Source organism: Megascapheus bottae, chromosome 22 (genome assembly GCF_031878675.1).
Source record: "Megascapheus bottae isolate mThoBot1 chromosome 22, mThoBot2.hap1, whole genome shotgun sequence".
Lineage (NCBI taxonomy): Eukaryota > Metazoa > Chordata > Mammalia > Rodentia > Geomyidae > Megascapheus > Megascapheus bottae.
Window position 1 is genome coordinate 24,104,744 of NC_143530.1, and position 24,965 is coordinate 24,129,708.

The 24,965-nt window shown below is 43.7% G+C and overlaps 2 protein-coding genes across 3 annotated transcripts; both read right to left on the reverse strand.

Moving 5' to 3' along the window:
• Positions 1-1,092: 1,092 nt before the first annotated feature.
• LOC150048373 (ribonuclease P protein subunit p40-like) lies at positions 1,093-12,825 on the reverse strand. 2 transcript variants are annotated; one of them, XM_090356355.1, is made up of 8 exons: positions 12,662-12,825; positions 11,383-11,527; positions 9,827-9,895; positions 7,795-7,890; positions 6,752-6,877; positions 4,057-4,255; positions 3,791-3,925; positions 1,093-2,526 (listed from the first exon to the last, which is right to left on the reverse strand). In XM_090356355.1, exons 1-8 carry the CDS (start codon positions 12,782-12,784, stop codon positions 2,328-2,330), a joined length of 1,092 nt encoding a protein of 363 aa, XP_090212481.1. In that variant the 5' UTR covers positions 12,785-12,825; the 3' UTR covers positions 1,093-2,327. The 2 variants fall into 2 exon arrangements, with proteins under 2 accessions (XP_090212481.1, XP_090212482.1); XM_090356356.1 differs by lacking the exon at positions 12,662-12,825 and adding an exon at positions 11,789-11,907.
• A 4,590-nt stretch (positions 12,826-17,415) lies between these two features.
• On the reverse strand, positions 17,416-24,552 carry LOC150048374 (tubulin beta-1 chain-like). Its single transcript, XM_090355419.1, has 4 exons — positions 24,496-24,552; positions 23,507-23,615; positions 18,887-18,997; positions 17,416-18,431 (listed from the first exon to the last, which is right to left on the reverse strand). Exons 1-4 carry the CDS (start codon positions 24,550-24,552, stop codon positions 17,416-17,418), a joined length of 1,293 nt encoding a protein of 430 aa, XP_090211545.1.
• Between the last annotated feature and the right edge of the window lie 413 nt (positions 24,553-24,965).

A 24,965-nucleotide genomic window follows, 5' to 3' on the forward strand; every position in this document is an offset into this window, starting at 1 on the left:
CAGCACCCAGTACCAGAGTTCAAGCCTCAAGACCCACAAAAAAAAATTTCTTTGAGGCCAGGAGCGTGACCTAGTGGTAGAGTGCTCGCCTAGCATGCATGAAACCCGGGGTTTGATTCCCTGGAACCACATACACAGAAAAGGCTGGAAGTGGTGCTGTGGCAGAGTGCTAGCCTTGAGCAAAATGTGTCCAAGGACAGTGCCCAGGCCCTGAGTTCAAGGCCCAGAACTGGAAAAACAATATTTTTTTCTTTGAGTCTCATTTTGACTTTTATTATTCCTTTTATTTATAATTCAATTTTCTTTATAGATTCTTAGAGAATGAAATGAAATGGCTAATTTTGAGACTCTTCTAAGGCAGTCATCCAATGCCATAAATTTCCCTCTGAAAATTACTTTCGTAGCTGGGCGCAGAGAGTTTATGCCTGTCCTAGGTACTCAGGATGATCAGAGCTGAGGAGCATAGTTTAAAGCCAGCCTCAGTAAGAAAGTCTGTGAGAGTGTCTCCAATTAACCTCTAAAAGCCAAGAACTAGAGCTGTGATCCAAGTGATAGAGCACTAGCCTTGAGCACAAGAGTTCAGGTACAGTGCCCAGGCCCTGAGTTCAAGCCTCAGGACTAGCATGCATGCACATATGTGCACACACACACACACAAACTGCTTTAGTGGCAATTACTATTGTGGTGCAATAGCAGTGGTATATTATTTTAAAACTTTTACTCAGGTTACCTACCAGTTTCTCTTTAGACTCTTTGATCTATGAATTATTGAGCTACATAGTTGCCAAATATTTCAGGGATTTTCAGAGATGTTCCTTGATTTTTTATTTAATTCTATTACTACCAGAGATCACATACAATGAATCTTTTTAAATCTGAAATTGTTGAATGGGTGTGTTCTGCCTCCACACACATTATACATACACTTGAGAAAGATGGGTCTGTTGTTGTAGGGTAAAATATTTTATAAATATCAATCAATTTGTTAGTAGATAGTGTTGCTCAAGTCTACTGTATTTCTGTTGATTTTCTGCCTATTTACCAATTATAGAGACATTGTATATTTCTCCTCAAAGTTGTTTTTGCTTCATGTTTTGTTTTGGTTTTTTTTGGTTTTGTTTTTGCCAGTCCTTGTGCTTTCTGAAGGCTAGAGCTCTACCACTTGAGCCACAGCATCATTTCTGGCTTTTTGTCTATGCATGTGGTATGGAAGAATTGAATCTGGGTCTTTGTGCATGCTAGGTAAGCACTCTACCACTAGGCCAAACTCCCGGCTCCTGCTTTATATGTTTTGAAGTTTGTTTTTTCACTTGTTGACTATAAGGACAAACTTCTTCAGTATCTTCTGTCCAACAGTATGCACACTTACATTTCTGCCCAACTTCAGAGCAATATTTTCCTTTAACACAATCAGTCTTCTCCGCGGCTCCAGAAACGGAGGGAATAGGACGTGAGGGGAATGGACAGGTCCACTAACAGTTTGTCCCCATCCTTTTGGAGAGACTCAACTTTGTCTTCCCCAAGGTTCGTCTATGTTGTGAGGACCTAAGTTTTCTTGGCTTCTCTGCTGCTTCTCCCTGACCCGAAAAGAAAAGCTCAGCTTCACATTCTTCTAGATACACTGGATTTGGGCTTCCATTGATTTTTTTTCTTTTTCTTTGTTGCTTTTTCAAAACTCAAATTTCAGTTTCTAAAATACACTTAAAGTATCTTTTTTTCCTATGTATTGTAAAATGTTTTTTCATCGGCAACCTATCAGCCACCTTCCTTGAAATGAAATGGAACTTGCTGGTTAACAATTCAGTTTCCCCAGCTCCTTCTCTGATCCAGGGATAATGAATGCAGTGAGAACAGCTGATTAGACCCAGGGTGGCCTAACATCCAGGCTCATCCAGCAGCAGGGTGAACTCAGCAGCTTGCTCGCCACTTTGTACCTCAGTTTCTTCATAAAGTTGAAGGGAAACTGAGGAAGGAACAAATGAAGAGCCTTACCACAGGGGCAGGCCCCAGGAAGGGTGATGCAGGCCTTCTTCTCAGTATGTGATAAAAGCTGCGATGAGCAACAGCACCCCTTACCCACTGGTCTCCTTATTCCAGCTGCCATGGCAGTGCAGTAAGCACACTCTGTGCTTGCACTGATGGGAAGAATGGATGATGAGCCAGTCACTGACCTGCCTGGCCTGACTGCCATGTGGATAGGCTGATACAGAATGCAAGCAATTGCTGAGCTGAGGAACAGCAGTTGTACACAGGCTTGAGCACACACAATGAAGAAATCAGAAAACAAGCATGAATATAAATAAGCAGGTTTTAACATTTTGTATTGCTTAGGGAGGACAGTCATCTAGTGTCCCAACAGCCATCTGAAGCCAATAGTCCTGGTTATTAAAAATCACAAAGTTGTACATATGTTCACCTCCTTTGTGAAAACCATGCTCATTCTCTCTCCAGGAAACAGGGCTGTCCGCAAAGCCTTGAACTGACAAGGTAACCCACGGGGCCAGCTTCGGTTCATCAAAATAATGACTGAAAAAGAGCAGGAATGTCTACATTTAAATTAAAAAACCTATTTAGGATGTTCTAATGATCTTAGAGTTTAGCTTTAACTTATATAATACAGACTAGCAGGTGCCGAATAAATTCCTGATACTATATTGTAAGTTCTACTAAAATCAACACACAAAACATAAATCACAGTTCTCATCCTAATTCTGTAATGTCACCGAAGATTCAAAGAACCATGTTAGAGTTCAGCTCAGTATAAAGGACTTGTCTAGTGTGTGCAAGGCCTGGGCTTGATGCTCAGTGCTACAAAACAAACCAACAGTGATAAAGGAACCCAAACCACAAAATCCCACACAGTGAATGTTTCCCTCCTGTTAAGAGTAATGTTCTGTCTGATTAGTGAAACATCACATAGTTATTCACCAAATTCACAAAACACGCCCTTCTTATTGTAGAAAACCAACATACTAAACTAATAAATATGAAAACTTGTAATACTAGCTACTCAGGAGGCTGAGATCTGAAAGAATGAAGTCTGAAGCCAGCTTGGACAGAAAAGTTTACAAGACTCCATTCCAATTAACCAAAATTTGGGCTGGAGCCATGGCACAAGTGGTACAGTGGTAGCTAAGAAGGCAAGCTGAAGAAATGAGTTCAAACCATACTAATGACTAATCACAGGGGTGGAGAACACTAAAGACTTTATTTTTAAACATTTTTAAAGACAGACAAAACACTAAACAGGATAATTTTCTGTCCTTACATTATATCCAATGTGCACATTTTGTTGATACAGCACCTCTCTAAGTGACAAAATAAAAAAGCCCCTGGCACATTATTTAACACTTGTCATACTGTTAGTGCTTAGTGAGTCTAAAAATTTCAGTGCTGGAATAACTCTTAGATATGTTTGGGCTGATCAAGTCTCGCTACCCTATTTCTGTCCACACCATTTCTGATTAAACATTTTGTACAACTCTAGAACTGAAAATTAAATGTATTTCAACCCACAGAATTCTACTCTATTCTTGAATAATGTTTTAACTTTGGTGCATCAAAATGGCCATGGTGAAGAAGCAGGAGAAAGAGAAGCTTGTCTGCACCGAGCCTCTGCCTATGTTCTCATGAGAACAGGTGGCTGGCATATTCAGCAGCAAGGATGACTAGCCCATGAGAAACCTAACGTTTCTATGCTTGAGCCCAAGCCAAGGAAAGAGGTCTGCCTTGTGCTCAGCATGCTACCATAGCATCCAAAAAGAAACACCACACACACAAAATGGCTCACCACAGCCGTTCCAGCAGGACACAGATTGTCTCAGGAAGGATGAAGCCTGTGATTGTACACAGGCAAGCTTTGGCCACTGCTGTGCTGGGCTGGGGACAGCAGTAGGTTGACACGAAACTATTAGGCTCATTATTTCTATCACAAAGGAAGAAAAAGGAAAGATATTCAGAACCACTGCAAAAACCACATACATCCTTAAGGATGGATACCTGTCTATTAAAAGAGCAGGCCAGAGCCCTACCCAATTCCCAAGTATAGATACCTACAGGTCTGCATTACAGAAGACTGCGCCCAGCCAGTCAAATAGCTCTGAGGCACTGCAGGACGACTCTGGCTCTCCCTCGAGCTCATTGCTTTGCAACACGGGGCACTGCAAGTCGCTCACTGTGCTTAGCTCTACTTTAGGATGATGCTTCTGAATTTGGTATTTGGAAAAGTACGACATCATTGTGGACTCTCCTGCATCTGTAAACACATACACACACAAGATTGTGTGAACATCACACACAACCCTAGTGAATCCCCAGAAGTAACTCCACTCCCTTCCGCACCATGGGAAACTGGTAGAATTAACATGGTAGCTGTGCAAAACTGTGTTCAACTTAGATCATTAGATCTGCTATCTGCCGCTCATGCCACACTTCTGTAAATACTCACACTTTTCCTGGAAATACAGTGATTTCAGACATGCTCTGTTATTACTTTCACTTGCTCCAATAAGAACATTTCCACTCTACACACAAAACTCAAGTATATGAACATTAGTGAAGTACAGGGCGATCTATACAGGAAACACAAGAGGTAATGAACGACAGCTTCCCACTGAAAACCCAGGAAAATCTAGCATTTCTTTTCAGCAATGGCTGAGTAGGCAGCAACCTTGGCAGACAGAAACAAGGCCCTCCACAGGCCAGGACAGGCCTGCTTACTGCCAGTGTCACAAGTTCTGTCTCCCCTTGATCAGAGGCAGGCTCTCTGCCCAGTAGAAAGCTTCTTGAGTTTTGGGTTCTATTCCATGATGGAACTTTCTGAGTGTGCCAGCATCAATGGTCAATTTTGTGTCACTCTTAGAGCTGGGACTTGGTGAAATGCTGCAAATGCTAACTTTCATGTGATAGTTAATTTCAGGTGCCATGTTCAATGGAGAACAGGTAAAGCGCTGCCTTTGGGGGTATGTGTGGCTACTTCCACAGACTGCCATGGCAGTGGGGGAACTGCCCTCAAGGGAGGTGGGCCTCATCTGGCTGGAGGCTCTTTTTGGTCTCTCTTCTGGAAATGGGCATTCTGGAGGACACACAGTCCTTCTACAATTAATTAAGAAAGGTGGACCAAGCATGAACATAACCTACCTCCCAGGTCTTGGGACTTGTGCCCCTGGTCCTCAAGGTTCTCAGACCTGAAGCCTTGGGCTGAGGGACACCAAAGGTTTGTTTGGTTCTGAGGCTTCCAGACTTGGGTTGTCATTCCTGGTCTCAGCCTCCACACTGTTTTTTCCTAATGAGTTAGTGTGTCTGTCTGTCTCTCCTATACAATATAGCAACTGTTTCTACTGTGTTTTTTTCTTTTTGGTCAGTCATGGGTCCTGAACTGGGCCTGGGTGCTGTCCCTGAGCTCTTCAGCTCTAGGCTACTGCTCTACCCGACTTGAGCCAGAGCCCCACGTCTGGTTTTCTCGTGGTTAATTGGCGACAAGAGTCTCACAGACTTTTGTGCCCAGATTGGCTTGAACCGAGATCCTCAGATCTCAGTCTCCTGAGTAGCTAGGATTATAGGCGTGAGCCACTACCACCTGGCTGGACTGTTTCTACTCTCCGGAATATAATCTTTTGTCATGGACAGGAGTTGCTACTTTTATTAGCTGGCAGACTGAATCTCAGACACCTAAATGGCCCTGAAAAGCTCTGAAAGCAGTCAGCAGGCTTAGGAGCAGAAGACACATAAACCTCACCTCAAGTGACTGAGACTTCTGTAAACCTTTCTCTTTTCTGCCTACCACATGCTTCAGAAAGAAGAGAAACACTGATTCTTACAGAACTAGGATCCAGGGAAGCAACCTTGCTTGGCTGTGCCCAGAAGTCTCCCACAAGCAGCAGAGAAGGATGTGCGCATTTCCACAATGGACCCATCTGCTTCCCCACCCCACAAAGAAGAGCACTACACCAGCACACTTCCTCCTCATGACTGGGCCAGGAGAACTGTACACTTAGCCAAAGATACAATGCTTGGATGGGAGCAATGTCTGTGGCAGTGGTAAGCAGATTAACAAGCTCAATGAACACCAAATTCTCAACTAAATTTAGTGCTGTAGTCAACTAAAAATCACAAGTTTGAACTGACACCTACTGGTACACCCGTGTTACTGCAATGAGCAAACAGATTGCTGGTGTCTCTATAACTTGGGATTTTGTGGATCATTCTAGCCAGGACAGCAAAGTGAGCCAGAGGGAAGAAAGGGAGAAACAGGTGAAAGCTGCCTGCTCTGAACCCAGTCTCAGGATCTCTGTATTCCAGGGGATCCACAGAGTCAGGAAAATGGTTTCAGACCTAGCTTATTCTGAACTAGGACTCAGCTAAAGAGAAGGGCTGAAGAAGCTTTCTTAATAATGTCTGAACAAAATACCCTTGACCAAAGTGATGAATCACCAATCAGTTAGCTTAGTAATTAGCTTTCAGAATCATCATTGTGTTGAGCCAGGCTCATGACTGTAATTCTAGCTATTCAAGAGGTTAAGATTTTCGGACTGAGGTTTGAAACCAGCCTATGCAAAAAAGTCCATGAGAGTCTTATGTTCAATTAACCAACAAAAAGCCAGAAATGGGGCTGTGGCTCAAGTGGCAGAGTATCCGCCTTGAGCAAAAAATCTTCAGTGAGAGCAGGAGGCCCCGAGTTCAAGCTCTACTGCTGGTGCGTGCACACACATGTGTGCGCACGCACACACACACAAATATTTATTCATCATACCTGCACAATACCACGCCAAAAGGAAATCAAACTTCAAAGGCTTCTTTTCTTTGAAGGACCAACATGTTCTTTTATATTTCTTAGATTCCAAGGTAAAGGATGAGTCCATCAAATCGATGGAAACAACTTAAAAATAGAAAAAAGAATAGATACTTCATTCCAATATACATAATGTGCACATTTGTACAAAGTTTATTATAGTAAAAATGATTTTGCTCCTCTCTCCTTTGGTTCATCAAGTCAAAATTGTCTTTGCAGGGGGCATTTCTAGAATAAGAGCTGTCAAGAACAAGTATTTTAAGATTATCTTTCCCTTGGGGCCGGGAGTTTGGCCTAGTGGTTAAAGTGCTTGCCTAGCATGCATGAAGACCCGGCTTCGATTCCTCGGTACCACATACATAGAAAAAAGCCAGAAGTGGTGCTGAGGCTCAAGTGGTAGAGCTCTAGCCTTGAGAAAGTCCAAGGACAGTGCTCAGGCCCTGAGCTCAAGCCCAGGACTGGCAAAAAAAAAAAAAAAAAGATTATCTTTCCCAAGTCAAGGAACTAGAGCAGAGTTGGTCTGGAATCCACTCAATCTATTGTGGATGCAGCAGTTTCAACAACTGGTATCCACACTGGGTAGTCAACTGACAGAGAAACTTAAGGAATTCTTTATTAAGAATAAACTGTTAACCTAGCTACTCAGGAGGCTGAGATCTGAGAACCACAGTTTGAAGCTAGCTTACGTGGGAAAGTTTGTGAGACACTTATCTCCAAAAATCCACCAAAAAATTCAAAAGTGGAGTTATTGCTCAAATGGCAGAGCAGCAGCCTTGAGAGAGAAAGCTAAAGACAGTGCCTAGGTCCTTAGTTCAAATTACTGAGGTTTGAAAAAACAAACAGATGAAACTGAAGAGAAACAGATTCTATAGCACAGTTTCCTCCTCTGTCAAGTCCAGCCTGCAGCAGCTTCTGATCCAAGGTCAGAGCGGTTCTAACATTGACCTTCTTGCTACCAGAAGATGACAGCTTGGAAACACTGATGGCGTGTGTACAATACTCACTGAACTTCCTGGTTTTTCTGCCAGAATACTGAGAGGGATGACCTTGAAGTCCGGTTTCTTCATAAGTGTCTTTATCCAGGGATAAAATCAACTTCCCTATAAAACAAATAGCAGTGCACATAAAAGAGATACTAAAACCTCCTTCATATGCCCTGAGGAAGCAGTTAGGACCTCAGCATAATTAACCCAATGCCAAGATCTAATTTAAATGTGTAGATACATGCATATGTCAGTCTATACATAGGTATCTACTTACGTACAAGCATCAGTAGGTATTATTAATAGCAGTAAAATTAGAAATAATCTATATTTCTATTAAAGAAGAAATTAAACACATCGTGGTACACATACTATTTCAAATATTTCTTTGACCTATGGCAGAACCGGAGTTTGACCTCAAGCCCTGGATTACCTGAATCATGGCTTTCTTTTGCTGTTGTTGTGAAGCTTGAACTCAGGGCTTGGGTGCTGGGCCTGAGCTCCTTCACTTAAGGCTAGTGCTCTAAGAGCCACAGCACCACTTCTGGTTTTCTGGGGGTTAATTGGAGATAAGAATCTCAGCAGACTTTCCTGCTCCAGCTGGCTTTGAACTACAATCCTCAGATCTCAGTCTCCTGAGTAGCTAGGATTACAGGCGTGAGCCAATACCACCTGGATGCTTGAGTTACTTTTCAGATAGCATCTTGCTTTTTGCTCAGCCTTGGATCCTTCTATCTTTGAATACTGGGTTATTGAGATTATAGACATGAACCACCACATCAGTTTGTTGGGATGAGAATCTCACTAACTTCTATGCAGGCTGGACTCAAACCTCAAATCTCTCAATAATCACCCCCTGAATAGTTGAGATTATAGGCGTGCTCTAACATATCTGGTCCCTCAAATATCTTTAAAACATTAAAAACTCCAAGTTATAATCAGATCTGGTGGCACCAGTCTATAAGGCCAGCAATACAGAAGCTAAGGCAAGAGATCACAAGATCACAAGCTGAAGTCCAGGACGGTCTGAGCTACATGGTAAGATCCAGCCTTAAAAACAAGCAAACAAAAATTGTGAGAACTATATGCACTGATATGGAAAGATACTCGTGCGATGCAACTCGGGGAAAAAGGAAGTTGAAAACCAATATAGCATACTGTAATTTATGAATAAAAAAGATTCATATAGGTTGATACAAATAATAGAAAATGCTGGAAGAATTAACATCAAACTGTTCCTTCTAAGAATGGAAGTTAAGAGGAATTAGAAACCTTCACTTTACTCTGTATAGATCTATATGGTTTGAGCTTTAAGAAAATTTTTATAATTTTCTTTAGGAAATTCCACAAAGGAGTTATCATTCAACAAATCACTTTATGAGTACAATGCATCTTGATCAGTGTCATCCCTTTCATCAGTCTGTCCTTCCTCTCACCCAAACTCCTTCCTTCAGTTTTCTTAACTTCATATGCTATGCATTGAATATTATAACTGCATTCTACCCCCTCTTCCTGACCTTCCCCCACATAGCTTTCAGGTACCAGTTTCCTGGTATTCATTTACTTGGATTCATTTTTCCAAGGATTTACACTGTTGGAATTCTCTCCTGTATATACCACACTTCAGCTAATAAATTTGTGTAAACTTGCATACATCTCCACTTATTTTACTTGTGGATTTATAAATTAGTCCTAGCTTCTACTATATGAGATAAAACTCGCATACTCTGTCTCTCTGAGCCTGAGTTACTTCACGTCATTCTTTTCCAGGTCTGCCCATTTCTCTGCAAGTGATAATAATATTACTCTTCCTAGTAGATGAGTAAAATCCCATTGTGTATATATACCACATTTTCTGGATCAATTCATCCATGGAAAGGCATCTTAGCTGATTCCATAGTGTAGCTGATTGCATAGTGTAGCAATGAACATGATTGTACAAGTGGCTTTACTACATCCTGATGTGTAATCTTTTGGATAAATGCCCAAGAGTTGGATTGTTCATATTACAGAATGCATTTCTTTTATAACTAAAGAAAAAGAAAACAATTACCATTGGGTAGCAGACCAACAGTATTATCTTGATCAATATTTGTATTGTATGTCAGTGCATAGCACAAACCTGTAAAAGAAAGTCAAGAGGAACAATGAAGACATACAGAAGACATCGCAGCTTTGACATGCTAATGCATTATTTTCATGAGGACAGATCTTCCAGGTAAGTGATGTTCTATTGCCACCACGGCCCTCATGACTCAGTTACTTAACCGAGTAAGGGAAGCGGGAATACATGGAAGGATGAGCTCCAGCCAGCTCACTCCTCTCCTTCAAGTTTTGTATCCTCAGGCAGAAAATGACATAGAATGGAACCTTGTTTCTGGAGGGTGGTGGAAGAAAGGCACCAAGAAAATAGCAGGTAGGCAAATACTCCTCAGAGCATGTGCTAGGTTAATAATCAAAAGCTACTCAAGGGACTGGGAGTTTGTCCTAGTGGTAGAGTGCTTGCCTAACATGCACGAAGACTGGGGTGCAATTCCTCAGTACCACATACATAGAAAAAGCCAGAAGTGGAGCTGTGGCTCAAGTGGTAGACCATTAGCCTTTAGGAAAGCCCAAGGACAGTGCTCAGGCCCTGAGTTCGGTCCCCAGGACTGGTGAAAAACAACAACAACAACAACAACAACAACAACAAAAAGGCTACTCAGCCCTGCTTCATCTGTTAAACAGGGACCACTGGCCTACCTCTAAGATGTAGAATATGGGATATTTGAAAGTGCCTGCCACAAAGTGTCCAGGCCATTAATGAAATAACTTCAGACTTTAGAGGAAATAATGATGATGTAAAGAGATGAGATGTCTAACTTTACATTCAGCCCCAGAGTGAGTAGTGATATAGTAACCAAACTTGACAAACAGGCAGCTACAACAGTATAAGTCCAGTCTATACTAGGATATACATACTGAGAGGAAGGTAAAACGCTATAGACCCTCTGAAATACAACTGAAAACAATGACTCCAAAAGAACAACTGAAACAAATTAGTCAGTACAACAGATACAGTTGGGACTGGGGGAAACAGAACAAGGTCAGAGACATAAAAATCTAAGAAGATTCTGGGGATATTGTAATCAGAATATTTTATTTAACAGAACTGCAGCAAATTACAGGACCGGGAAACTGGAGAGCAGGGAGTGATACAGGATTACAGATCCCTTCAAAACAAAAAGAAGGTTGGCACTAGTGGTCCATGCCTACTATCCTAGCTACTGAAAAGTCAATATTACAGTTCGAAGGATCACAGTTCAAAGTCAGTTCAGGCAAGAAAGTTCATGAGGCTGTTATCTCCATTTAAACATCAAACGAGGATGTTTGGCTCAAGTGGTAGAATGGCAGTCTTCAGTGACAGCTCAGGGACAGCACCCAGTTGGCGATTTCAAGCCCTAGTACAGGCACAAAAGCAAAAACAAGTATATATATATATATATATATATATATATATATAGAGAGAGAGAGAGAGAGAGAGAGAGAGAGAGAGTGAGCACAAATAACATGCTAGAGTCTCCTTGTAGTTCCTCCTTTGTTCAGTATGTGACATGATTTTTTGTTTACCTTTTTTAACAAAAGTGTTGATGAACTCATGTGTAATTAATTCATGAAGAGGTAAATTCTTCACAGAGTAAAAGGGTGCAGTTTCCGTGACCAGGCTTTTCAGTTCTTTTGGTAGAATCCCACATTCAGGAATGAGAAATGACACCTGTTGCAATGCACAGTACAACAAGGTCTTATTTTGATGAAGATTAACATCAGATTATGGAGAGTGAGTGTTGCTCAGTATTTCTTCACAAGGTTTTCTGGAACACACATCTACAGGCTACAAACCTCTTAAGTCAACAGACCCATCTCAGGCAGAAAGAAATTTAAGGAATCAAGTTGTTTATTTCTGCACGGCAACCTAGAGTACAGGAAGGAAACTAAGCGGAAACGTCTTAATGGAAAGATCTTGCTTGCATTTTACCTTTTGCAAATGAGCAATACACTTCATGTGTTGTTTGCTCTCGTTACTTGATGTTCAAAGAAATGCAACGGAAGAGATTACTGCAGGTTTATCCTGCAACCTAGGGAGCATAAGAAATTTGGGAGTTCCGTGCTCTACAGGGAGATGCAACAGGTCACCCAGAGCTCTGGAAGCATCCTCGACCCGCTGACTGTGAGGAGCTTTGCAAAGCAAACCGCCACGTGAAACACCAGCAGATTTCAGATGTCGTCCCAGCCCCAGGCTCCCACGTCGGCGTGTTCCCGAGGGAGCAGATTACGTAACTGTCTCGGAGACAGCCATCAAATCAGCCAACTTTAGTCGAGTCTGGGGAGTTCGTCACCAGGTCGGGTCCCATCCACGGTTCAGGACAGCGGGCGGCCGTGGGGCCCGGGCCCCGCGGTGTCCTGAGGAAGACCTGGGGCTACACCGGCAGGCAGGCGCCGGAGGGAATCGGGATGCCGGAGGGCAGCGAGGCGGGAAGGAGGCGCGAGACGCCGGCCGATTGCACGTGGAAAGGGGCACCTCACGACAGCCACGCCAGCCTCACGGTCCCGTCCCCGCCCCGCTCCTCACTGGGCTCTTTGACGTGAAGTAGCTCTTCGGACAGCAAGAACCGAGCTCTGTCGGGTCCTACCCTCAAATGAGGCCTGCCCAGCAGTGCATCCTGGAAGCTGTAGTCCTGCTCTCCTACGCCCTGCTGGGCCAGGGCGGGGAGAAGACTACAACTCCCAGGATGCCTTGAGCTACCCCCCCCCCCGCCCCGTCAGAGACACTACCGCCCCGCGAAGCGGAGCGCGACTTTTCCTTCAAACCGGTCGCGGCGGTAGCGACCCCGGAGTGACACCGGCTCACCCTGTAGTTGTGATAGTGCGTCTCCACGAGATGCCGGTGGCGTGACTTGTGGTGGCCGAAGCTGGATTTCTCGCAGACTAGCAAATGCCGGGGCGTCTCTCGAAGCCTGCGCAGCGTGGTCATAGTCTCTGCCGCTCCAGAACCGCGCTCAGCGCGAGCTCACATCGCCCCTCCCTTCCCCTCTTCCCGCCCCCTTAGCCACGCCCACCCGCACCCACCGTCAATCACCACCACCCTTCGCCTTCCCCCGCCCCCTCCCCGATCCTGCGCACTGCAGCCTGGGAGGTTTTAGGCTCAGGAAACCTCCTTGGGACAAGTTCTCCACCGGTGTCTGCAGCCCTAAATTCACGGGTTCAGAAGCGCATTTCTGGCTGGCGTGAAGCTGGCTGGAATCTTTTCAAGGCCTCATTTCTTTCTCCCCTTCATCTCCTAGTTTCTGGGGACTCCCTGGCTGGCAGCTGAGCTGCCCCTACTCCCTTGGGCAAGACTCTTTCAGCCGGACCCCGTGCCACGAGTGTGAAAGGGGGGAAGCATTTGGAGAAAGCCCCCCCTCCACCACCACACAGCCTGGAACTTCAGCCGCACAGGTCAGTGGTCACAACACAATCTGGAGTGTACTTTCCTGACTCCACACTGTCTGCTTTAAGACTTTCTTGTTATCCTAAAAGCCAAATTCCTCAGTGCCACATACATAGAAAAAGCCAGCAGTGGTGCTGTGGCTCAAGTGGTAGAGCTCTAGCCTTGACAAAGCCCAACGACAGTGCTCAGGCCCTGAGTTCAAGCAAAAAAAAAATCCGTTATGTTTTAAACTACTAAAATGTTTAACACACACACACACACATCAGGGAGTTATGGATCTGAAAGTTTTTCAGTGATACATTTGTGAAAATGTGGGTTTCAACTTTTTTCCTCTTGAATTCATATATATTCTAGAATAGCTATCAGATCACTATGATTTTCCAAAGTGGGCCTCTTTCCTTGAAAATGTTTTTATATTGGGAATAAAAACAGAAATTGCCCTAAAGCAACTAAGTTAATACATCCTGTTTGCTCTTGTGAATGAGCAATATTTATTGTAGTGTATCTCCAAAGTTTTGTCTCCTTCATAATAGCTAATCCCTTGACAACTCTGAATTCAACCAACACACTCTCTTTTTAATCAAGTATCCTCATAATCTAATACCTGGTATGGTCTGTTGCAATGGGACTTACTAAATTTGTGAATGTCATGCCCCATTTCAGTAATATACATGACTGTGAAAAATGTACAGGTTTTCTCCACACTTAATTCATCATGCTCTTTCAATTGTGACCTATTGTTGGTGCTTCTCACATTAGAAACTAAAACTCTTGATACTCGAGAAAGGGGGGGGGGAAACCCTTTGATTTGTGAGAACTTCAAACTAAGTTTTTGGCCTTTGTTCTGGTCATAGGGAGAAAAATCTCTGAAAAATTAAAGATGCTACTGAAAAACTACAACACCTAGCAGATCTTTTGTCTATATGGTTTTGAGGAATGAGTTGATAGACTGACATAGAGGGAGAAAAAATTTGCAAAGATTGACGAAAAAGAAACACAGAAACCCTGCTAGAAAAAGAAGAGTCTCAAATAAGGGCATAGCCTGGGGACTCCTGGGAAGGATCTAATATGGTGTCTCAAGAAGAAGCTATGTAACTCTCAGAATCATTGAGCGGCTTGAAGGTCATATTACTCCCCAGACTCAATCAGTGGATGCACATAGCCTTCAGGAGCTCTCCATTCATCCTTTAGCGACTCTGACTAGGTGCCTTTTCCTGTGCTCACCTCTAGGATCCAATCAGGCAAATCTATGTGGGACAATGGGCCCCAGGGGTGCATGTGGTGACTACTCCAGGCCATGGTGACAGATGGAGAACCTTGGATGGGGGAATTGTCTTGACTGCCTACACAACTTTTTTTTCTGCTCTCTAGGAGACATGAAACCAATCCTTGAGCAGCCTGATGAATTATAAATGGTCTTGATTGCAGTAAACTTGATGCTTATTGGATATTCTTATTTGATTTTAGGCAGTTTTTTTTAACACACTTGAGGAAATCTTATCTGTTCAATGATATCCTGCATGAATGTACCTATTACTTGTACACTAATTTGAAATATTCTATTTAAGTTCATAGATAGGATATTGCATATTAATTTATATTTGCCTGTAGTCTTGTTATATGATGAGAAAATAGAGAAGACACACTTTGAGAGAATTGGGAGTCTTTATTGGAAAGTTGGCAAATGCAGGCATCACAAGGCATGCAACCCTCAACTACACTTAACACTGTCAGAAAACTGAGCCATGAGAGCAAAGAGAAGAAAGAGCAGAAAAGCAATGCCAACAAAGCAGATCAGTTCCAATGGAGAGCTGAAGTGGACTCTATGTTAACTAGGGCAGAGCCAGAAGACAGGACCCACACTGGAGGCCTGGTGTAATGACATCTGAGCTGGTCTGACTCTTAAATAGGAGCAAGTCAGGGGCTAGGGTCACAGGAAACTTGAGAGTTCATGACCCTGATCTGGCAGGTCTAGTAATCTATTGTCCAAGTTCCCGCTCCTACAAGACTCTAGGAGTCCAGGCACATTCATCATCTGGGAAGTAAGACTTTGCTGCTATACCATGAAGACAGGATGGTACCAGTTAAACACAATACCCTGTCATCCACCGTGTACCAAGATGGTGCTTATTAGATTCTGCATCCCTCATTCCCCACTAGTTTTATGTATATGAAATCAAATTATTGATTTCTCAGCAAGAAGGCAGAGTCTAAGTAACTTCTTATATCCAGCCAGGTGTCTCTTGTTGGGTGGAGGAAACTCTTCACTCTGCTGAAAAGTCTAGAGGGGAGGGAAGCCATTCATTAAATTGCAGATACCTAGCTCAAGGTGAGGTGGGAGAGCTCTACTTCAGACAAACACACATGCCATAGCCTTAGGAAAGCTTTGCATAGAGAATGCTCTGATTCTGCCTTGCTTACCTCCCTCAATGAGTATATCCCAGTTTTACTGGGCTGGGAGTTTGGCCTAATGGTAGAGTGCTTTGCCTAGCATGCACAAAGACCTAGGTTCTATTCCTGGGTATCACATATATAAAAAAAGCTAGAAGTGGTACTATAATTCAAGTGGTAGGGCTCTAGCCTTGAGAAAGCCCAACAACAGTGCTTAGGCCCTGAGTTCAAGCCCCAGGACTGGCGCACACACACACAATGTTCTGTTGGTACCTATACCTGAGTATGTCCATGTAAGGTCTGCTTTTGTTAAGGTGTGGTCTCTACCCCAAGCATGTGGTTTTTGTCTTTAAAAGCTTTGTGTTAGCTCTGTTTCCGTCTGCTGGTCAATGGGACAATAGTTCTCCATGCAGATGCCGGCTCTCCAATAGACTCCCAATTCCACCTCTCAAAATGTGGCTTCTCTGTTTCTCATGGCTGGATTTTCCTAGCTATTTAGGAGGAAGAAGGATCATGGGTTCAAGTGACAACAAAGCCAGTCTCTATTATTGCCCTCTGTAAGAAAACAAAAACAAAAAAACAAAAAAAACGAATAAGGTCTTGGTGACAAAGACAAGTATTTTCTTTTTGACTCTGAAACCACAGTACAAAATGTCAAATGAATGCATTTGAAAATTTAAAAAAACCTTATACTTAGGGAATGTTCTGGTTTGGATCTTAAATATCCCTCAAAGACATAATGCTGGAGGTTTTGTCACTACTGGGAGGCGGTGGAACCATTAGCAGGTGGGGACTAGTGGGAGGAAGTTAGGTTGTGAGGAGACATGGTTGGAAGAGTATTCTGAGACTTTTTGTTTGCCAGTCCTGGGCTTGAGCTCAGGGCCTGAGCACTGCCCTTGGGCTTTCTCAAGGCCAGAGATCTACCATTTGAGCCTCAGCACCACTTCTGGCTTTTTTCTGTGTATGTGGTATCAAGGAATCAAACCTGGGTCTTCATGCATGCTAGGCAAGCACCCTATCACTAGGCCAAACTCCCGTGCCCTGGAAGAGTATTCTGAAGCCCCTGCCCCATCTTTTCTTTCTCCTTACTACCATGCCAGCCTGAGGTGAACACAATTCTATATACCATGATGTTCTGCCTCGGGAGGGCTCCTGAAACAGTACAACCAACCTACCACGGACTGAAACTATGAGCCAAAACAAACCTTTGCACCTGTTCAGTTCTTTATCCCAGTTCCTTGATACAATGATGGTAAACAGACCACCATAGTTATATTGGGATAAACAGCTTTAAAACAGCTCTTAAGTAAACACAGCACACTTGACAGAGGGAGTTAGAGTGTCAGGTTGAAGGAGGCAGTCTCGGCTTTGAAAAGGAAGCAATCCTGTCAGTAGTGGTATTGAGAGAGACAGCATGAGCTACGCTGTGACTCACTGAAATTCTCTTCTGGCACTATAAAGTTTTCTAGAAGCCAAATTAAAGAAAACAAAACCATGTTAAATTAGGAAATAATATAATTTAATGTGTGATCAATAATACAATGTGTGATCAAACTATTATGTGATTAGTGCTATTATTTTCATGCGTGATCAATACAAACGTTTGTGGGCTTTTTTGTGTGTTAAGCTATTTGACAATTGCTCTGTATTTTATGCTTTACAACATGTCTCACTTTAGAGCAGGCGCACATGCCACGTGGCTGACACTTTGGAAGTGTAGTTCTGAGGGCTCTGCCTTTGTAAGTCGCTTCCTCAAGGGATTCTTCTTCAAACTCGCCCTGATCCTACGCTGTGGCTTCCTGGCACTGCTGGTACTCAGATACCAGGTCATTGATGTTGCTCTCGGCCTCGGTGAACTCCATCTCGTCCATGCCCTCGCCGGTGTACCAATGAAGAAACGCCTTGCGCCGGAACATGGCTGAGAACTGCTCTGAGATGCGCTTGAACGGCTCCTGGATGGTGGTGTTGTTGCCTATTAAGGTGGCTGACATCTCGAGGCCAGGAGGGGGGATGTCGCACAAGGCCGTCATCACGTTGTTGGGGAGCCATTCTGCAAAGTAGCTGCTGTTCTTGTTCTGCATGTGGAGTATCTGCTCGTCCACCTCCCTCATGGACATGCGGCCCCGGAAGATGGCAGCCACCGTCAAGTAGCGGCCGTGGCGCGGGTCACAGGCAACCATCATGTTCTTGGAGTCGAACATCTGCTGGGTGAGCTCGGGCACCGTGAGGGCCCGGTACTGCTGGCTGCCCTGGCTGGTCAGGGGGGCGAAGCCTGGCATGAAGAAGTGCAGGCGGGGAAAGGGCACCATGTTCACGGCCAGCTTGCGCAGGTCAGCGTTGAGCTGGCCCGGGAAGCGCAGGCAGGTGGTGACCCCGCTCATGGTGGCTGACACCAGGTGGTTGAGGTCCCCGTAGGTGGGGGTGGGCAGCTTCAGGGTGTGGAAACAGATGTTGTGCAGGGCCTCGTTGTCGAAGCAGAAGGTCTCATTTGCATTTTCTAACAACTGGTGCATAGAGAGCATGGCGTTGTAGGGCTCCACCACTGTGTCCGACACCTTGGGCGAGGGCATGACACTGAAGGTGTTCATGATGCGGTCTGGGTACTCTTCTCGGATCTTGTTGAGAATCAGGGTTCCCATGCCTGAGCCAGTGCCACCTCCCAGGGAGTGGGCCAGCTGGAAGCCCTGGAGACAGTCACAGCTTTCAGACTCCCTCCTTACCACGTCCAGGACAGAGTCCACCAGTTCAGCTCCCTCTGTGTAGTGGCCCTTGGCCCAGTTATTGCTTGTCCCTCTTTGGCCTGTCAGACATAAGAGATTATAAGACACAGACCCCAAGTATAATGACTTTGCCATTTGCATCATGAAGAGAACAGGACTCTGAGCAAACCTTAGCTATTAAACTGGTTAAATGTTTTCAATATATCCAGGACCCCCCCAAAATCACTGAAGTTCTAAAAAAAGTAAAAAACAATGTTGAGGAAGATACATTTTAACCCAAAGCAAGTACTTCTAGTAAAGAACAGAGCATTTCTCAGTACCAGGAAGGTAGTTAATGACACAGGACTACAATGTGATTTGAGCTGTCTGAGTGGCCAGGGGCATGACTCCCAGGGACTGGAATGGGTGGGTTTGGTGAGGACTATGCCTATGTGAATAAAGGCTCAGTGTGGCACTGGGGAGTGCCTAGAAACTAGGAAGGAGGGTGTCAGTCAGTCAACCATCTCCCAAAGATCATGCCAACATGCCAACATACCGAATACAAAGTTGTCTGGCCTGAAGATCTTGCCAAATGGTCCCGATCTCAAGGAGTCTAGGGGGCCAGGCTCTAGGTCCACCAAAATGGCCCGAGGAACGTATTTATTGCCTGTGGGAACAAGAGTTGACTTCGGCCTCTGGTTGGCAAGCCTACCCTATGTGGCTGTCAATATTCATTATAGAAATTGCAGCATTTGAGATGTGGCCAGGGAAAACAGATATACTGAGTGTGGAACACCACGCAAGAAGCTTCATCAACTGCAAAAATGTTTGTGGTTGTTTCTTCAATTAATATGCATTCCTTGTGCTTTAGGCATGGTGGCTGAAACAGGTTTCAGCTACTAAGGGGGCAAAGATGAACATCAGCGTTTGAGTCTAATTGGGGCAAAAGAAATATGGCAAGAACCTTTTTCAAAAGTGAGTCACGTTGAGGTCCTTGATCCACTTTGAGTTAATGCTTGTGCATGGCGAAAGGCTGGGGTCAATGTTTAGTTTCTGCCTGTGGCTGCCCAGTTGTGCAAGCACCAATAATTGAATAGACTGTGCTTGTTCCATTGTATATCTTTGGCTCCTTTGTCAAATACAAGTTGCCTATAGGTATATGGTTCTATTTCTGGGTCTTCTGTTCTGTTCCATTGATCTTCTGGTCTGTTTTTGTGCCAATACCAAGCAGTTTTTGTTATTATGGCTCTATAGTAGAGTTTGAAGTCTGGTATTGTAATACCACCTGCATTGCTCTTTTTGCCTAGAATTGTTTGGGCTATTCTAGGTCTTTTCTTGTTCCATATGAATCTTGGGATTATATCTTCTATTTCTGTAAAGAATGTCTTTGGGATTTTGATGGGGATTGCATTGAATTTGTATATCAATTTTGGCAGTATAGCCATTTTCACTATGTTGGTTCTCCCTATCCATGAGCATGGGATGTCTTTCCATTTCCTAGTGTCCTCTTTAATTTCTTTTGTTAGGCTTTTATAGTTTTCATTGAATAATTCCTTTACATCTTTGGTTAAGTATATTCCTAAGTATTTTATTCTTTTGGGGGCTATTGCGAATGGGATCATTTTCTTGATTTGGCCTTCTGTTTGTATATTGTTGGTGTACAAGAAGGCTACTGACTTCTGAAGGTTAATTTTGTATCCTGTCGCTTTGCTAAAGTAGTTTATTAATTCTAGGAGTTTGAGAGTGGAGTTGGTTGGATCACTCAAGTAGAAGATCATGTCATCTGCGAATAGGGAGAGTTTTTCTTCTTTACCTATGTGGATCCCTTTGATGTCCTTTTCTTGCCTTATTGCTCTGGCTAAGGGTTCCAGCATTATATTGAAAAGATATTCACCAATAATACATCTGACAAATGCTTAATATCCAGTATCTACAGGGAACTCAAGAAACTAATTCCCCCCCCCCAAACCCAACGAACCATTCACTAAATAGTCAAGGGAACTAAAGAGAGACTTATCAGAAGAAGAGATTAAAATGGCAGAAAAGCATATGAGAAAATGTTCATCATCCATGGTCATAAAGGAAATGGAAATAAAAACAACCCTAAGATACTACCTTACCCCAACAAGAATGGCCAAGATTTTGTACTCAGAAAATGATAGTTGCTGGCGGGGTTGTGGAGAAAAAGGAACCCTACTACACTGCTGGTGGGAATGTAGACTAGTTCAGCCACTCTGGAAAGCAGTGTGGAGGTTTCTTTAAAGAATTGAAAACAGACCTTCCCTACGATCCCGCCATACCACTTCTGGGTATCTACCCTGAACATCATAACCCAAGATACGATAAGGACACCTGCTCAGCTATGTTCATGTCTGCACTATTCACAATAGCCAGGTGATGGAAACAATCCAGATGCCCTACTGCAGATAAATGGATACAGAAAAAATGTGATATATATATGTACACACACACACACACACACAATGGAATTCTACATAGCCAACAGACAAGATAAAATAATGGCATTCGCAGGGAAGTGGATGAATCTAGAGCGAATCATGTTGAGTGAGACAAGTCAAGACCTAAGGAACAAAAGGCGCATGGTATCCTTAATATGTGGCTATTAAATCCAAAGAGTACAAGAGCGAGGACTCAATATTTGCATACCCAATGCTATGGACATGGTAATGGAAATATAAACATAACTATATAGACATAAAAACCTATGACTCTATAGACATAATGCTTTATTTCATAAATATGTTTCTATGACATACAAACCCTTAGCCTAGTTTGGATTAAGTTCTAAAAACTAAGTCCCAGTGATTGTATATAGAGATTCCCTTCTTGAACACTTGTTTGTTAAACTTGTCATTTGAAATACGATATAAAAATTAATGTTAATAAATTCTTTAATAAAAAATGGAAGTGATTCTCCACCTGGCCCTCTCAAACACACTGTGGGAAGATGGGCAGAATGCCTTTGAAGGACCCTGCAATGCTGTCAGGCAGGGACTGATCTTTGCCTTATCTTCTTAAGGAAAGCAAGGTACAGTGTGGACAAAGGCAAAAGTTACCAGTTATCAAAACTGAGCTCCTGGCCACAGGAAAGACAGTCAGAGAACAGAAAACAGAGATAAGAACAGGAAAAGTGGGAAGAGAAAGTATAAAACAAAGACATGGGGAAGGTAGACAGGAAGGAGGCCAGAGTTTGGCTGCAATCCTATAGAGACCTATACAGAGACAAGTAGATAACTTTCTTCATTTCCCTTCACCAATCTGGTGAGTGGTCCTGATAAAGAATGTGTGATCCCAAACCTTCATTGTGTAGCTATGGAGTGAAAGCCAGACACTAGAGCTAGATGGCAAAGGCAAGACTCATATCTTTACAGAAAGGATGGCAACTGTGTGTATCAGAGAGCTAGTGTGAGAATTAAATCCATTAATAGATGTGTAGCACTAAGAACAGAGACTGCACAGGTTCAGAACCACTATTAATCACTATGATCTAAGTGCCACACACTCAGAAAGGGGCCTTTCCTTTACAATGGAAATTCCCACTCCAGCACTATGAAGAGATTATTGGTCCTTGGGGCCACAGACAGTGTGAACAATACCCGACCATGCCTATCCCACAGCATCTATAGGCCCAGCTCATTTCTGGAAAATAATAGTCAGGAGGCACACGGGAACTATAGAGGCAGGAAGTCCATACACACCTAGAGGGTTCCTCACGACACCCAAAATAGAGGACAGTCAAGCAAGGGTGAATGTGATGGAGCCTTTCCTCTGCTAAGCCTTACTCTGAGACTTCAGGGTGCCTTAGGAACAGAGTGGGTGAGGGGACATGTCTGTTACTCCATAGGACTCTAGCCACCCAATGCCTGACCTTAATGTCACACAAATAGGCCAGGCCCAGAGTCCTATCTGCAAAGGGAAGAGCAAATCACTTGGCAGAAGCCTTGTAATATGAACACCGTGTCCACTAACAACCAGAGCAAGACCATCAAGTTCACTACACCTGTCGCTCTGCCAGCTGAGTCTCCAAATGGCCCACAATGAAGGTACACTGAGCCTGAGGAGTGCCACCCAGCCCCCTCCTCGAGCAGTACACACGTATCTAGTGCACCTGCAAAACAGACACAACTGTAAACAGCTTGAAACTTGGCTGTGGGACACCGTAGCCCTCTGAACAACTAAGAACACAGTTTAAGGTTTCTGGGAAAAGTAGACTGAATACCTCACTCCTTGGTGCAGAGGAAGAATGTGGGTAGGACCAGAGGACCAGGAAGATGGAACCAAGGGCAGCTGGAGGTGAGAGGGGGAACAGACTTGCTACATGGATTCTGCTGCCCTGCAGCACAGCCAAAAATAAAAGAGACACACCCTTTTCATTTCCAAACCAAGTCCCAGCCTTCTAAGCAGCAGGCAAAGTCTTTCCATGCAGCTGTCCATCCACCAGATCTCATGAGCAGCACCAGTACAATTGTAGTGCAACTGTGTTGCAGACAGCAGTAATTTATTTATCCCTGTCATGTAACATTAACAATCTGTCTGGAGCTTGGCAAGCACCAATTTGCACTGTCATATAAACTGTCTGACAAACTTAAAAGTTTTGTAAATGCTCCTCTTTTTTTTCTCCAGTATACAATAAAACATCATTTAAAAAAAAAAAGTGAGCCATGTGGGGCCGGGAGTTTGGCCTAGTGGTAGAGTGCTTGCCTAGCATGCACGAAGACCCAGGTTTGATTCCTTGACACCACATATATAGAAAAAAGCTGGAAGCGGTGCTGAGGCTCACATGATAGAGCTCTGGCCTTGAAAAGTCCAAGGACAATGGTCAGGCCCTGAGTTCAAGGACTGCCCCCCCCCCCCCGGCCAAAACAAAGTGAGCCACGTGTGAATAGGCACACCTATACCCAATTCTGGGTATGGAATAGAGGTATGGGGAATTCAGGTGCAAGGCTTTCCTGGGGACAAATCACAAGCATGTACTTAAAAGTTAAAGTAAAATGGCTGGTGGAGTGGCTCAAATGGTTTCAGTGCTAGTCTTAGAAGCTGGAGGACCCAAGTTCAAACTATAGTACCACCTTAGAAAGTACCACCCCTTGTCATTTGTATTCTCATAGGAACCATTTTTCTGCCATAGTATAAAAAGCCGATAGAAGCTACTCACCAGCTACCTCGTTGTAATACACATTGATTCTCTGCAGTTGCAGGCTGCTCTCTCCATGGTAGGAGCCAGTGCAGTCAATTCCATGTTCAAGGTTCAGAATTTCCCAAAACTGAGATGGAAGACGAATTGTATTATGGCATAGACTGTTAACTGTCTATAAACATTAATGCATTTTAATGTAACTATAAGAAACCCATGTCCTGTTAAACATTTTTGTAAAAAATACATTTTCTAAAATTAAAAAAAATAAAATGGTAATATTTTAATTTTGTTAATCTCTTTGCTATCTGGCTGAATAGAAGATATCTGGGTTCTCTTACGTGCATTCCATCTTATGCTGCACTACGTTCCACTTGTATTTTGGGCACAACAATATTCTATGTTGAGAACCTGGCCTCACATGGACATGAAATTGGAAAAGCAGTCACTAGAAGACTCAGCTAGAAGTGTCTCCAGAACCCCTAGAGTCCTCAGAACCTAGACTGACCATCACTGAGCTAGGAAACACCCAGCTTAATGGAGCTGAGATGGGACATGAAAACTCAAGAGAGGTTTGCATTAAGGTAGAAGAACTGTTCTCAACTATCTGACGCCCATCTGCTCTCAACTATCAGACGCCCATTTGTTGATACAAAGGCAATTCTCTCTATCAACTTAAAGACACTGTATTTCTTTTATTAAACCAGAGGAAAAAATTTTATTAGTCTCTTCCCAGGAGACTAAGTATAACAACTGAGTCTCAGGCAACACTAACAACACACACACACACACACACACACACACACACACACACACACACACACACACACACACACACAGCCCCACACGCATTGGGGCAATTGAAACAGCTTACTGGAGGAACTTCATTCTCCAAGATGTTAGGAACCACTAATGGGACCCCATCTTCCTCAGCCCAGCCATGACCTCCTCCTCCTCTTCTTCCTTCCCCTAAAATTGAGACTTGAGTCCTCCATCAGTGCCATGCTCACCTTTCTGCCTATTTGATTTCCACACTGGCCTGCCTGCATGTACACAATCTCCCCCATGGTGCAAGGCTGTGGAGCTGTTGGGTCTGCTCTCGTCAGCAGTGGTAGGCACAGAAGCAAGCAGGTAGGGCTCAGGAGCCGTAATCTGCAACAGTCAGCTCAGCTCCCCATTTATCCCTCCGGTTCTTACAAGGGTGGAGGAGGTGGGGCCAGTGGGAGCACAGGTGCTCCAACTCAGTCTCCCTACTGCTGGGTAATCAGAGTGCCCTACCCCTACACAATGCCCTGCATCCCCCACAAAAAAACTCTGTTAATAAATTTAATTTAAAAAATGATACATACCTACATTCTACTCCCAGAGACTCACAGCTAAATCAAAAAATAAGAAAATGGTAAACAAACAAAAATGATGTGGGAAAGGCAGAAATGAGTGGAGCAAAAGGAGGAATGGTTTCCAGGCTGTGGAGAGACAG

Excerpts from the sequence above, each read along its gene's own strand:
- LOC150048374 (XM_090355419.1), bottom strand. The coding sequence starts at position 24,552 with ATGGGGGAGATTGTGTACATGCAGGCAGGCCAGTGTGGAAATCAAATA. Across the intron at positions 23,616-24,495 it reads GAAATCAAATAGGCAGAAAG|TTTTGGGAAATTCTGAACCT; the intron begins GTGAGCATGGCA and ends CTTCCATCTCAG. Across the intron at positions 18,432-18,886 it reads GCCAGACAACTTTGTATTCG|GCCAAAGAGGGACAAGCAAT; the intron begins GTATGTTGGCAT and ends TATGTCTGACAG.
- LOC150048373 (XM_090356355.1), bottom strand. The coding sequence starts at position 12,784 with ATGACCACGCTGCGCAGGCTTCGAGAGACGCCCCGGCATTTGCTAGTC. Across the intron at positions 11,528-12,661 it reads CGCACTATCACAACTACAGG|GTGTCATTTCTCATTCCTGA; the intron begins GTGAGCCGGTGT and ends GCATTGCAACAG. Across the intron at positions 7,891-9,826 it reads TGTTGGTCTGCTACCCAATG|GGAAGTTGATTTTATCCCTG; the intron begins GTAATTGTTTTC and ends TTTGTTTTATAG.